The 14,898-nt window shown below is 32.0% G+C and overlaps 1 protein-coding gene across 1 annotated transcript in view; it reads right to left on the reverse strand.

Moving 5' to 3' along the window:
• LOC125056757 (elongation of very long chain fatty acids protein AAEL008004-like) overlaps positions 1–7,201 on the reverse strand; it is a 44,599-nt gene extending 37,398 nt beyond the window's left edge. Inside the window, exon 1 of the mRNA XM_047660034.1 lies at positions 7,156–7,201. Within this exon, the coding sequence (XP_047515990.1) occupies positions 7,156–7,162 (7 nt within the window). The 5' untranslated portion in view covers positions 7,163–7,201. The remainder of the gene's footprint in view (positions 1–7,155) is intronic.
• Between the last annotated feature and the right edge of the window lie 7,697 nt (positions 7,202–14,898).

A 14,898-nucleotide genomic window follows, 5' to 3' on the forward strand; every position in this document is an offset into this window, starting at 1 on the left:
TTTAAATCAATAACAATTTTTTATTTCAAGTAAAAATTGTATCCTTGAAAATAATTCTTTAATGCTATTGACGTACATTGAAAACTTGCTATAAAATATAATTTAATATTTTCATTTGTATCTAGGAAGTAATGCCATTAATTATTACCTTTTTTACAAAACGATTAATGAGTACATTTAAGAAAATTGTGTAGTTTTTTATGAATTTATGAATAATTTTGCAAAAAAATATTTTATTAATACGCGTACTTATCATCTATAATCTGTAGATTAATTCATAATGTCCTAATAAATATCACTTGAAGATAAGGTACTTCAATTCAATATTCGTACCTTAAAAAATCGCCAGATTCGATTACATTACTTTCATTCTTTTCTTTGTGATATAACGCTAGTTTAGGTTCGCTTTTTTTTATAGATCAGGGGCCAAACGGTCAAGAGGGTCACTTGACGTTAAGTGATACCGCCGCCCATGGACGCTGTCAATGCCAGAGAGAGAGTGCGTTGCCGGCCTCTTAAGAATTGGTACGCTCTTTTCTTGACCTTAAATCGAATCGGTTCGGAAATACTTCAGTGGGCAGCTGGTTAGAAAATGCAGAATGACTCCACATCTTTACGCAACGCCAAAAGGAAAGGTGCCGCGAAACTCACCCACGTTCGATATGTCATTCCGATGCTAGCTGTGGCTTTAAGAAGAGTGTCTCCGAAAAGAAGAGTAGCGACAAAAGGTGTTTTAAGCGGAAAACGTGTCTTACGTGGATAATGTAGCATAGAATTTACGAAGTCGGTACATCAATTTTACGTTATTATTTTCACGTAAATACTAATATTTATTTTTTGTTTAATACAGTTAAAAAAACAAAAAGCAAACGTATCGAGAATCGCTCCCTAGGTTTAATTTAATAATTTTACACCTATACGGAAGTTTCGCGTACGTTGTCTTACTCTTCATAAAAACATTTCGAATTAACGATTTAACAACCACATCAGAATTTAATCCTTATGATAATTAACAAGGTATACGACTATTTATAATTATTAATCTGTATTATTAGTAACGATATATTCTTTTTATAAATTTGTAATAAATTATTCAAGATAAGTGTCAAAAAAAGAAATATAAGCCAGATTGTCAATGAATGAACAATTTTTGAACTGATTTGTTTACTGATTTTTACAACAAAGTGTTTAAGGAATAAATAAAATATCACAGAATGGTCATAATGGATAACCATTATACCTCTACAACGTTGGTTACGTACGATTACCGCGAATTTTGTTTAATTTTTTTTTAATGGCTCTGGCACGATTTGTGCATTAGCCAGCGTCAAGTATAGGATTTTTTATAATACGTGTTTGTCTTTAGAAATTCGACCGTGTCCTCCATGTACGGTTTAGGCACTCGCCCGGTACCGCACAACCCTCCCAAAGGCCGAGAACAAATTTAAATTAAATTAAAACTTGCCCTCGAACCGGGAATCGAACCCGGTACCCCTCACCTAGCTGCCACTTAATAAGACCGCTAGACTATGAGGCTCCCTTTTGTTTAATTTATCTAAGATGGACTTTCAATAGACAGCATGTCGTTTTGTCACATTAATGGCGACGTGTTGACAAAAATACTAATGAATTTATTAATCTGTATCTTATACGCAACATACTTGCTTCAAAAAAAAACATTGACATTCAGAATATTGATCACCTATTTGTCTACAAAAATTTCCTTAAACTTTTTTTGCTCTATGCCACATATGAGGATTTCATACAATTATTAAGAGAAACGTTATATTCACATAGATTATGTTCAATATATTTAGCTTGTTGTATAATATATTTGGCTGTGAAACTTGGGCACTCACTTACAAGCACAGGAACATGCTGCCAAAAGCCAAGGAAAGGAGCAAAGAAACACAGACATAAGAGCTAGAACAGGTGTGACAGACATTCTCACGAATATAGACCAAATGGAATGGAGATAGACGAGTCATATGTAACGGATCCCCCATGAAAAATGGTGAAAAATATTGACGGAATAGATCAGGAGAACTATTTAATATAAACCCGAGACGGAAATTGAAGAAGAGGCTAATATCGCAAAAGATGGGAGGTCGAACTTAAACTAACAGCAGGCTACAACTGGAGAAGAGTCGCAAAGGATTGAGAACAGTGGAAAGGTATAGAGGAGACCTTGCCAAGAGGGACACCGAACTCCGAGATATACTGTAGTGAAAATATATAAAAGTTCACAGATCACGGAGTTTCGGAATATAAAGGCTATATTATTGTTATTATTTTATTATTATAATATACTAGCTGTTCCCTGCCACGCTTCGCTGTGGCACATTGTGATTGAATGGTTGAGAAATGAGAAACAAACCAAAAAAAACATTTCATATTATAAGTTTAATTTTGCAATACTTATGGAAAAAATTAATTAAAAAATAAGGTAAAAAAAAATGATGAAAAAAATAGATAAAGACAATCCTTAATTCGCTTTATATATTATGCTAAAATTTCGGCTCGATCGGAGCAGAACTTTTTGAGTTTTTGAAGCGTACACAAACCAACATAAAATTTATATATATATAGATTTATTACGATATTTGTATGTTAACTTAACAAGCACCAACAATGATCACCTTTTCGAGGTTATAAAACAGACCGTAATACGGTTTTTTCTGTTATTGCTAAATATTTCTTTCTTAATAAAAAGTTTTGTTAGAGCCTAACAAATATTTCGTTAAAATTGTTTGACATACTGCTTCGTCAGAGTGAAGTTCTGGGCCAAGTTTAAGTAATCACTTTTATATTCAAGGATTTGTTTTATATTATATTCAAATTAAACAAATGTTGGCGCAAACGAAATAAAACATTGCAAAACATTCTGTATAATTTTATTTATTTAGAGCAGATACTTTGCATACTATTTCTACTATAGATGTTTTTAGAATTACATTTGAATAATCTTTCTAGAACTCTGCCGATTCACATTTTGCGGTCAAGAGTGTGAGTCATTGACTTCTCTTAGCATTTTCGGCCAGGGCTATTGAAACTGACTGTTTACGCAAGAGAGCGCAAGTGTGTGTGTGACATGCGCACTGCACTTCATATCTCTAATAGGCTGCTAGAACGGACGTCCGATACGACCTGAGTACCACAAGAGAGGCGAAGAGACCATTAGTATGCCGTCAAATCTCATAATTAAAAAGCTTGAATGATTAATATTTTCCTTTATGAATATCGTGGTTTTTAGGTCTGGACCTCAGATTTCTGAATCTGTTTCATGATATGATCAATCTAATAGGAAAGTAGGTGATCAGCCTCCTGTGCCTAACACACGCCGCTGACTTTTTTGGGTTGTTTTCAAGATGTTTCGCCGTTCGTTCAATGCGCACATAGACTGAACGACTATTGGTGCACAGACGGGGGATCGAACCTACGAACTCAGGGATGAGAGTTGCACGCTGAAACCACTAGGCCATCACTGCTCTTCAAAATTGTGGTATTATTACAGCTTAATCTTTACATTATAAATAATATTATACAATCTGTATGCCCTGGATTAACTCGCAAAAATTAATTTTGATACAGTTTGTATGTAAAATCTCTATATGACAAAAATGTATTGGATTTGACCTAAGCCAGAAGACACCCTTTTAGTATGAACATTTGGACTCTAAATCTTGAATTTAGATCTCTTATACTACGTTTTTCTGTGTCTAAAGGAACACTCTCATATACAGAGTGTATTATACACACACACCCATGGACATACATTCACGCACACACATACGACTTTTGTTATAACACAAAGACTACTTATCCTTTAAAAATAAATTTTAAACGTACGGAATTGTTATCCCACAACACTTGGGCAATATTTTGTCATAACTATATATCTATAAAAAATAAAGTTTTATTATTATTAAACCAAATTATTCTAGAACTTTAAATTATATTTTATGGTTTTATTGTAAATAAAAATCACAATAACTAAGATGACAATTATCTTATTATGAAGGCGTGAGAACTGTTGAATAATAGTCATAAAATTATAATCTATTTAATAATTTGTGACTTATATAAGAATTATATAAAAAATAGAGCGATAACACAGTATTTATAATGGATTTCCGGTGACAGTTATAAAATGCTTTTATTTGTCTGAAGGAAATTAATTAATTTGTTAATAAAAATCAATATTTATTTCCTTATTTCCTATTTTTACGACATTTTCAATGCCAATTTAAGTAATTACTTGCTAAGTATTTATCACCTCTCAACTTTTTAAATAGTGTTTAAATATTTTTTCACCCATAAACAAAATTTAATAAACCTCAAATTCCCTATTAGTCTATTGATAGACAATGACGGATATTTATGATTTCCTGTGTATTGTATTCAATGATGTTTATCTGTAAGGTGTTCAATATAAAACTGAACCGTATTCTAATATAATAAAATATAACTAATTCATAATTAGATTTATATGCTTTTAAGAATGCAACAATCTTGATAATTAATTAAAAACAAGAACTCTCATTAAGATAAGCTACACGCGTGAATATAAATTTAAAATAGTATTTTTTATATTTCTTGAAAAAGATTTAAATAATAACTATTTAGATTAATAAAAAGGAATAATTTTTGAATTATTCCTTAATTTGTTAAAAATGGATCTATTTATCTCTAATTGTAGATAATATCAAATCTAAGGTTAGTTATATACCGTTTACCTTGGCCCAAAAGCGAACCCAAAACCCATGAGATATAAAATTTACAAGTATCTTACACAGTTAAGTTGGATCTAACATAAGTAAATCTATACATTAATGCTTTTAAGTTTACAGAATCGTCTTGTTGGACTCTTTATAATCTAATATATAAAATTCTCGTTGCCATACTCCTCCGAAACGGCTCGACCGATTCTCATAAAATTTTGTGTGCTTATTGGGTATGTCTCTCATCGGACAACATCTATTTTTCATCCCCCTAAATGTTAAGGGTAGTCCACCCCTAAATATTTTTTTTTATTTTTAGATATTTTTTCTGTTTTTATTTTCTTATGATACAGCATTAAAAAAAACATACAACCCCTAACTTTCACCCCTCTACGATCAACCCCTAATTATTTATTATAAATGATATACATGGCAAAACGACGTTTGCCCGGTCAGCTAGTAATATACTCGTATATATAAATAGATGACGGGATAGTAATATAAAATTAATTTATTATTATATTAATTTTATTAATTAATTTATTTATTTATTTATTATATGTAATGTTTGACGGTTTATAATTAAAACTGTGTTGCCCTTAAGTCCATAATATCGATGAGGCTGAAAATCAACTTCTACTATCATTTCCTCATTTATCAGTTTCCTGATCAACAAAATGCCGCAAGGATCTGTTTCTTGTTAATTTAAATGTCAGATTAAAAATAGGTCCAACTTCACTATGTAAGATATTTGTAAATTGTATACCTCTTAATATGGGTTTGCCAGGAAGAGTTCGCTTTTTGTCCAAGTTAAAGGCACGTTTACTGCAATCTAAAATAGCTAAACCAACCGTTTAGCTGCTAAATTCTTCATCAAATGTACGCGATAAATATAAGTATTATAGAGGAGATGATAGGAAAAGAGAAGTGCTGCAAAGGAATGAATTCCGACTGTTCACTATTCAATTATATATCTTTTGTGCGCAATTTATCTTTATATTGCAAAGGGAAAACAAATTAGACCCTTAATCGATTTGACACGTCGTCCTTTTTTGAATGAAAATAAAAAGACTAGTAAATACATATATAGAATATATAGTTTTTTATAATTATGCCTATTTGGAAACCAACACCGACCACACCACATCATACACAACGCAAACCTATATATAAGCCACCAAAAAACATTCTTCGCTCAACACTTTTTCTCTTTCATATTTACCCATTTAAAAACAGAATATTTACTCTCGATTCAAAACGGTATACTTTTAATAATAATCTAAACATCTTCTAAACCTGTTACGCTAAAATCTAACTTTATTACTTAAAGAATCCTTTTTACTTAAAGAATCTTTTTTACTTAAAGAACCTAAAATAAGTGTGTCAAATGATGGACGCCTGTCCATCCCGCGACACAGGGAATCCTAGTTTCGCGATTCTCAATTTACTATATATATAATTTTATTACGTGCAACAAAGTTTTTCTTTATTTATTTTCCTTCAAAAGGCAAATAATAAAGTTGAACAAGTAGTGTATGTGTTCTAAAGGCATGATGGTTTAATAGTGACTTACGTATACAAAGTAGTAGGAAAAGAAAAACATAATATAACACATCACATGTAATTAAAATATAGCAATACGTTATTTATTCGTATTTATATTTGCATTTTTGTAACACCTTTACTAACTGACGACACTGAGCTAACAAAGGGTCTTGGGTTTTAATTCCGGATAAAACCGAAATATATACCTATGAAATATCGATTTCCCTAAAAATAATTCAGTAGCGGCTCAATCAAGTTCCACTGCGATTTTGGATTTTTTATCATATCTATGGATTTATTTAATTTGTCTTTAAAATATTTAAGTCTACGCGTAACAATAAAAAATAATAATGAAGTTTATATCTTTATTCTAATTATTAAATACAACCATAAATCTAAATTATTATTATTATTGCGTGCGATTTTGTTAGTTAAATATTTACTTTTGATTACCATATACAAAAAAACCTATATCGTCTAAATAGTTTTCATTATTTTTTAATATCCTTGCAAATTAAGTTAGACTGCAACTAGCAATTAACATTATTAAAAAGCTAATAATTTTGTTAATAAATAATTGGACAACAGGAATCCAAAATGTCAACAGCTATTAAAACACGATTAATATTTTTTCCATTAAAATATTCCGAATATTTAATGGAATAACTCGAAATTAATAGTTTTAAACATTATATATAATCAATAGTGGTTAATAACAATCAAAAACATCATTACTTCATTTAGAATAACAATATCTTCTTGCGTCAAAACTTTTTCTCTTCAAAATGTGTCAATACTTCCATTTATAATACAATTAAAACTAACCAAACTTTTAAAATTAGAATTTAAATAATATCCTTATTTTCCGTGATAATACTGAAATACTCACCGTTCATTCTGAAATCCGAAATGGCACAATCACAGACTTTCACGCTAAATCACAACGTACGTGCACCTTGCAGTGATTCTACGCGAGCGACCCACTACTAAATGCTCGTAGGCCGGCAATGCCGTCCTATATTAAAGAAACGTTCAAGATCTTTGAGCTACGTCATGGAGATTTAGTTCGGGATATATTCGACGTTACATATATAACATATATGTATTGTACATGTTGCCATAATTCAAGCAAAGACCGATTGTAACGCCTTGAGTAACTTATACCTTTAACTAACTGTATTTTTTTATTTATACAACTAGCTGACCCGACAAACATTGTTTTGCCATGTATATAATTTCTAAGAAAAATTTTTTTAGTTCAATAAAAATAAATATCTACAATAATAAAAAATAGAGGTTGATCGTAGAGGGGTGAAAAATTAGGGGTTGTATGTATTTTTGCATGTTGTATCAAAAAAAAAAACAAAAAGAAATTTTTGCGGTGGACACCCCTTATCACTTAGGGGTTTGAAGGATAAATAGTTGCCAATTCTCAGAAAAATTTTATAAGAATCGGTCGAGCTGTTTCGGAGGAGTATGGGAACGAACATTGTGACACGAGAATTTTATATATATTATATAGAAATAACACAAAAATAATGTCAATTTAACATGATCAATTTAGATTTAAAATTATAATTAACGTTAATTAAGTAATTTAAGCAAAAGGATGTAATTATAAAATCTCCCGTAAACTTTTAAAGTTATTCTTAATAAATATAAGTGCATCGGCAAACTGTATTCAACAACTTTTTCAAAGAACATTGTTTGTTTTTGAATTAAGTTCTAATTTAGGATCACATTTAATCAAAATATATGCCTAAGTTATATTGCTGTTTTGCAATGCAAATTTGGGGTAAATGACTTTTAACAAAATATGCGGTTTTTTATGGCAATCAAAAGCTGCAAACGGGTTCATTTAAAAGGGTTTAATTTTTATCAAATACGTAAAGTGTTGCACTAAATGTGATTGTATCTTTATTAACTGTTAATCTGTAAAAGAGATGAGGATTCTTCTACAAGTCTTAGGAAAATATTGGACAAAGTGTGATGTGAAAAATGTATCGACAGAAAGCGCTTGTGTTAATTTTTCTTTCTTATTTTTTTTCTTAAAGACAATTCACACCAATTGACCTAGTCCCATGCTAAGCTGGTGAAGCTTGTGTTATGGGTACTAGGCAACGGATATACATATATATTATAGATATATAGACATATAAATACATATTTAAACACCCAAGACCTAAGCACAACACCAAATGCTCATCACATCGATGTTCGTCTCAGCCGGGGATCGAACCCGGGATCCATGGTTTCGGAGTCAGGGGTACTAACCACTAGACCAATGAGCCGTCGTCGGGTGTCAGGAACGTATTGGACAAAGTGTGGTGTCAATAAATGTATGGTCAGAAGGCGCTTGTTTTAATTATCACGTAATAGATTTTATGATCCTGCTGGTTTCCTTACGATTTCTATTAAATGACATGAAAAATACGTGTACCAGGCTTTGAACACAATCTCTGGCTTGAAGCACCCTAAGTTACAAAATCAAGTTCCATAAACGGAACAGTGTCTGCGGCCATAGTCGAAAAAATTAAACTGACGTTTTTGCATCGGTTTTGCAATTGTGTCAAGTTAGACTTGTTCTCACGGTTAACCATTTAGTAGTGTAGTTTCAAAAGAAATAAATGCGCATAATAATTACTTTCTTAAGTTTCGCCATTTTGTTTACAACTTGGTGCTCGTGAAATTTTGATTTATTTGATGATTGCGATATACATTTTTATTTATTTATTTACACTTCGTTACCTTATAAAGAAACGTACATATAAAAAAGCAGGTTACATAAGTTATTAGGCAACGAGCGGCTTTGTCGCTAACAAGCGATTTTTGCCAGGCAACCCTAACATGGAACAGTAAAATAGAAACCCCTACAGAGTGTAAAGTACAAGAAGTGCATAAATAATTAACAAAAACTCAAACTCAAAATAACATATAACTCTACCTATAACAAAAATAAAGTAAAAACTAAAGAAAGAACAAAAACCAAATAAATAAAAAATAATATTATGTAAAACCAAAAATCTAAAAGCTAATCCAAGGGTTAATTGAGTCACAATTAATATATATACTTAAGTAGTAGCTAATTACGAGATAATCTATATCATATATTTATTTTTATTAAGTAGTATACAGTAATGAATAACGTACAATAAAATTAAAATAAATTAAACAAGTAAAGCTTCATAGAAAAATTGTGAAATAAAATTCCTCCTACTATTAATTCTGGCATTTCTTCGTTGTATTGTGTATGTTGGCGAAGTCGCTTAAGCGTTTCACTCTCAATATTGTGGGATGTGGGATCAAATCCCGGCAGTGTACCAATGGATTTTTTATATTTTTTTATAGAAGAGGGGGCAAATGGTCAGGAGGCTCGCCTGATGTTTGGCCTGATGAAGGACCCTTAGTCGCATTGGTTCAGAAATACTTCAGTGGGTGGTTCCACATAGGGGTGGTGCTCGGCAAAAACGCTCAGTTGTGGAATGACGAGGTGATACGGGTGGAATTTCATATTCTGCCTCAACGTCCGATGATGAAACTCAATATGCGCAATTAACACTTGCACGTACGGCAAAAGCAAACATCATGACGGAACCGGCACAGCATAGACCCAAAAAAACAATCAGTGTCTTAGAAGGATCACCTAATTGTCTATAAAATAAAATAATCAACCAATAAAGGGCTGTAGCGCCTTTTAAAATGTAATGTACCACCATTACATTTAAACCGGGAACATGCCCTATAACTTGTAAACAAAACATAATAAATTAAATAAAATTAAAACAAAATCTTTGTTTTTAATTTATTTTACTTTTATTTATTACTTAAGATGTCGTGTGTAACATGGTGTAATGGTTGCAGCTCCTTATAAACGTTGTGTAAAACAAAAAACTTAGCGATTAAAAAGAGTGGCGGAGAGTTTATTGCCAGTTCTATTCTTCCGTTCTACGCCCTTGATTTAAGAACTGGCAGTAAATGTAACAGAAGCATTTAATGCATATTTCTTTTTTGACGTTCATAAGTGTACATTGTGTTACCTATATGAATAAATGATTTTTGACTTACTTAAAAGGAGATGGACAGGGCATGTTATGCAGATGACAGATGATCAAGAACGGTAACGAATGGACTGGCCCAAAAGGAAAAATAAACAATGGCAGACCAATAGAGCGATGGGCTGAAGAGATCGAAAGGGTAGCTGGAAAAAATTGGATAACCACGGCAAAAAATTAAATACGATGGAAAAAGTTGGAGGAAGTCTTCTTCCGAACAGGGTCCGCATCTTAGGGTGAGATCTATAGAGCGCACTTAGACTTTGCTCAGACTTAACTATAACCATTCTTTACTTTTTTAAAGGATAATAAAGAAGGTATTGCATGAAATGAAACATCAATTTCTGTCTTAGCTTGAGCTTAGCTTAATCTCACCGTTAAAATGTCTATAATAATACTAAATCATAGTTTAACCTTAGTGTTTTTCGTAAGTAAAGTCTGAGCAAAGTCCAAGTGCGCACTATAGATCTCACCCTTAGAGTAGTAAAAATCTATATTTATCTAAATTGTATAATATATGTCAATAAAGTATGGATGAATAAAGGCTTATTATTATTATTTATTGACGTAATGTAAAATATCATGTTGTCTACTCAGACGGTTGGTACATTTTATTTTAATTTTATACTTTTTGTGGAATATGGTAATGTTACTGGTCAATTTAGTTATTTTTATATTTTGTTAGTAAACAATATGGGACCTTGGGCCGTTCACCACATGTTGTGGTCCTTTTAGTTAAAATAGGAGAAATCGTGAATTCTGCATACGAAAACCTTGAACAGCTGGCAGAGGTACCAGTTTAACTAGTTAAGAATTCATTTAATTAACTTCAGATAGTTAAAAAAATGTTTTTCTTCATATTTACGTCTTGTTTAAAATGAATTAACTTTTTTTTAAATAAAAGTCTCAGCTTATAACAGAAGCGCAGTCTAGTGTTCTGTTTACGTGGATTTTAATACTGTATTAGAGTCTGGCTAATGAAAGAAGATAACGAAAAAGCACGGCAAATTAAAAAAAAATAGTATGGTATCCCTAAAAGTTTGGTATATTTTGTGGATTAAACTTACTTGATACTTGATTTTATTTTATTATTTTTTACATTGATAGTAACTGTGTTTCTATGATATACTAAAAGGTACTTAAAAGGACTAGCATTGCATGGAAAACTAAAACTATATTTATTATAAAACACAACTTTATTCGGAAAAATCAAAATCAGAATCCAAAAAATCAATAAAACAAAGTTTAGGCTATTATACCTGTTAACTATTCGGAAAAAATATATAATAGAAATAAAAATGAGTAATTGCATGAAGTATCAAGACCATATATCATACTAACCTAAGAAATTCAATGACATTCTGTGTTGCCATCCGAAAATTTTCAAATAATTCAATTATCTTCTTTCATTAGCAAAACTCTAGCGCCATCTATACACGTAGAAGATTGTTTTTTCCAAGCCATCAGTTTCAAGCCTCACTATCCTTAAAGTAGAAATTTTAACTGTCTAAGCTTAACTTGAAGGGTCGGGACATGGCGCAAGACCCCCGTATGTCAAAACTTATTAGATTTTTAAGATACAAACTGTCAATTGTCTATAATAGCGAGCACAGAACATTGCCTACATGATAATTGACAGAAATATATCACTATGTTTGTTGTTGTTGGCAATTGAGAAACGTACCAGGCACAAAAAATACATATCTGCATTATATCATGTATAAAATGTTAATAAATTTATTTGTTATTTGTGATTATGTTTTCAAAATATTTATATTCATTGTCTTCCAAAGATTCCCATTGTATTTATACTTAAGTGCTTAAACGGGTTCAATGACACAGATTCATTGTCCTTTCTTTAAAACTTAAATATTAAAGTTTCATTTACACCAATTCTAAAAAAACTCCAACAAATGCATATGTTAACGTAAAATTGTAAACACCGTTAGATTGTAATCTATCTCGCGAGATTATAAACTGTCGAAAGATTGTGAACCTCAGCTTACTGCTTACAATTTAACGTATTATTATTCGGTAGATTGTACTACACTAACTTAGTTATCATTCAAACTTCTTTGGTCAATTACAGATTAATTTTACTTCCCAACAATTTCATATAACTACCGAATAATAATACGTTAAATTGTAAGCAGTTCGTTGAGGTTCACAATTTTTCGACAGTTTATAATCTCGCGAGATAGATTACAATCTAACGGTGTTTACAATTTTACGGTGACACATACAATGGTTTACGCAAATACGTTTTGATGCTTCACGTTTAGGCTTCGTGAATGTTTGTCATATCGACCGACCTTGTAGAAGAATAGAACTGTTTAGAAAATAAGTCCTAAATCAAAATATTTGTCTATTGTATGTTTCTTGATTATTTGTCTTTATAATTAAACTAGTAGACTCGGCCAAGCGTTGCTGTGGCTAAGATTTTTGTTATATTACATAGTAGTAAACTATTCATATCAAGAGAAACGGTAGGAGAACACCAATCCACCATGTTTTTTTGGTGGTAATGCCATTCAATTGTAGCTTATGTGAAACGTTGGTAATTATTTTGATAAGGATCAATACCTAGGTACAAATAAAGAGCCTTTTCTAGCGGTGGTATTTAAAAAAAAAACATAATAAAAGGACGCTTATTGTGACGTAACTATAAAAGATAGAGACAAGCTGTCGCGACATTTTTTATAGAAATTGATGTGTCCTGAAAAATTTTAGTACATCATTTTGTTCTATAATTAATAGTTTTCGCAGCGCACACGATTAAAGGAAGTTTTTTGTTTATTTTTTACACCTTGGGTTAGATTATTCAAGTTTTAGTAAGCATCCCCAATTTTTTTGAAAATGAAATATAATATAGCTATAGTCACTCGGGAATAGTGTAGCTTGCCAACGGTGAAAGAATTTTTGAAATCGATCCAGTAGTTTCGGAGCCTATTCATTTCAAACAAACAAAAAATCAAACCTTTCCTCTTTATAATATTAGTATAGATGTCACTTACTACAGTCTCTTGTCTCATTCACTCACTAAATCATACAATGAGATTTGAAATCGTTTTTTTTTTGTATTTTCTATCATACAAATCTTGCTCTGGCGATAACGAATACTAATAAAAAGTCAACTTTGTATTCGACCCTTTTATTTGCTCTACATTTTTTGTCAGGCATTTCTTCATTCCTATATCCACAAAAAAAACTGCTTAGAAGATTAAATAAATCAGTGGCGCTACAACCTCTTTAGGTCTTGGCCTCAGATTTCTGAATCTGTTTCATGATCATTTTTAAATCTAACAGGCATGTAGGTGATCAGCCTCCAGTGCCTGATACACGCCGTCGACTTTTTGGGTCTAAGACATGTCGGTTTCCTCACGATGTTTTCCTTCACCGTTCGAGCAAATGTTAAATGCGCACATGGAAAGAAAGTCCATTGGTGCACAGCCGGGGATCGAACCTACGACCTCAGGTATGAGAGTCGCACGCTGAAGGCACTAGGCCAACACTGCGCTTAGAAGATTATTTCACATTTTTGTCTATTTCTTTATACGTATGAAACATACACATGAAAAACATGATCTAATCGCCTTATATATTTTTTATTACCCACACTTCCTACTTATAATATGAATTTATTGCGTACACACACATACAAAAACAGACAACAAATTTTAAAAAATTGTATCTTCACTTATCAAGTTGCCTTTAATCTGTAAAATCAGCTTTGCAATTGTTTTAAAACATAAAGGCTTTACTTTGTTTTGACATAACGATATTCCAATTAAAATGTGTATTAAATATAACGGTACTAGTAAGTTATTTAAGTGTGATTTGTCGTTGACCATGGAAATTTCAACAGTTATGCCGGCCATACACACTACGGTCTACCGGAGAGGTAATCTGTGCAGGTATGCCTGCGCAGGTCAACCGAACAATGGTAGCGTGTATGGGGACGTTCCGGTGTATCGGAGCGGTCTTCAGTTCTCTTTGCGATGGCATCGAATGTGGACGATGACACGCTGGCGTTGCTAGGTCTTGCTTTAATTTTGAAGAAAAATGATACGAAAAACAAGCGAAGAAAGTGGTGTAAGCATTGGTTATTGAAAAGGAAAACATATAGTCATGTTAATTATAATAATAAAAATTAAATGAATTGAAATTTGAACCAGAAGATTTTAAAAACTATCTTCGAATGGACGAGAAAACATACCTTAAATTACTTGAAATGGTACTTGCCGATTACTATCTTAACAACCTGCGCAGGCGACCGGAGTACACGCACACACGCACAGGTACACCGAACGGTGTCACTCGAAAGAATCGATTTTCGATCTTGCGCCGGTCGCCTGCGCAGGTTCAAAAACCTGCACAGGTCTATTCCCACACACATTCCGGTCTACCTGCGTATACCTGCACAGGTGGACCTCTCCGGTAGACCGTAGTGTGTATGGCCGGCATTATAGTGCATTAAAAAAACTTGAGGAAACTTTTCCGGTTGAAATATGACGTTATTTCAATTCTTTTTTTAAATATTAACAGCTTTATAAGTATGTAAAGTATCATAGGTTGGTATT

The sequence above is a fragment of the Pieris napi genome, chromosome 15, assembly GCF_905475465.1.
Source record: "Pieris napi chromosome 15, ilPieNapi1.2, whole genome shotgun sequence".
Taxonomy (NCBI): Eukaryota; Metazoa; Arthropoda; class Insecta; order Lepidoptera; family Pieridae; genus Pieris; species Pieris napi.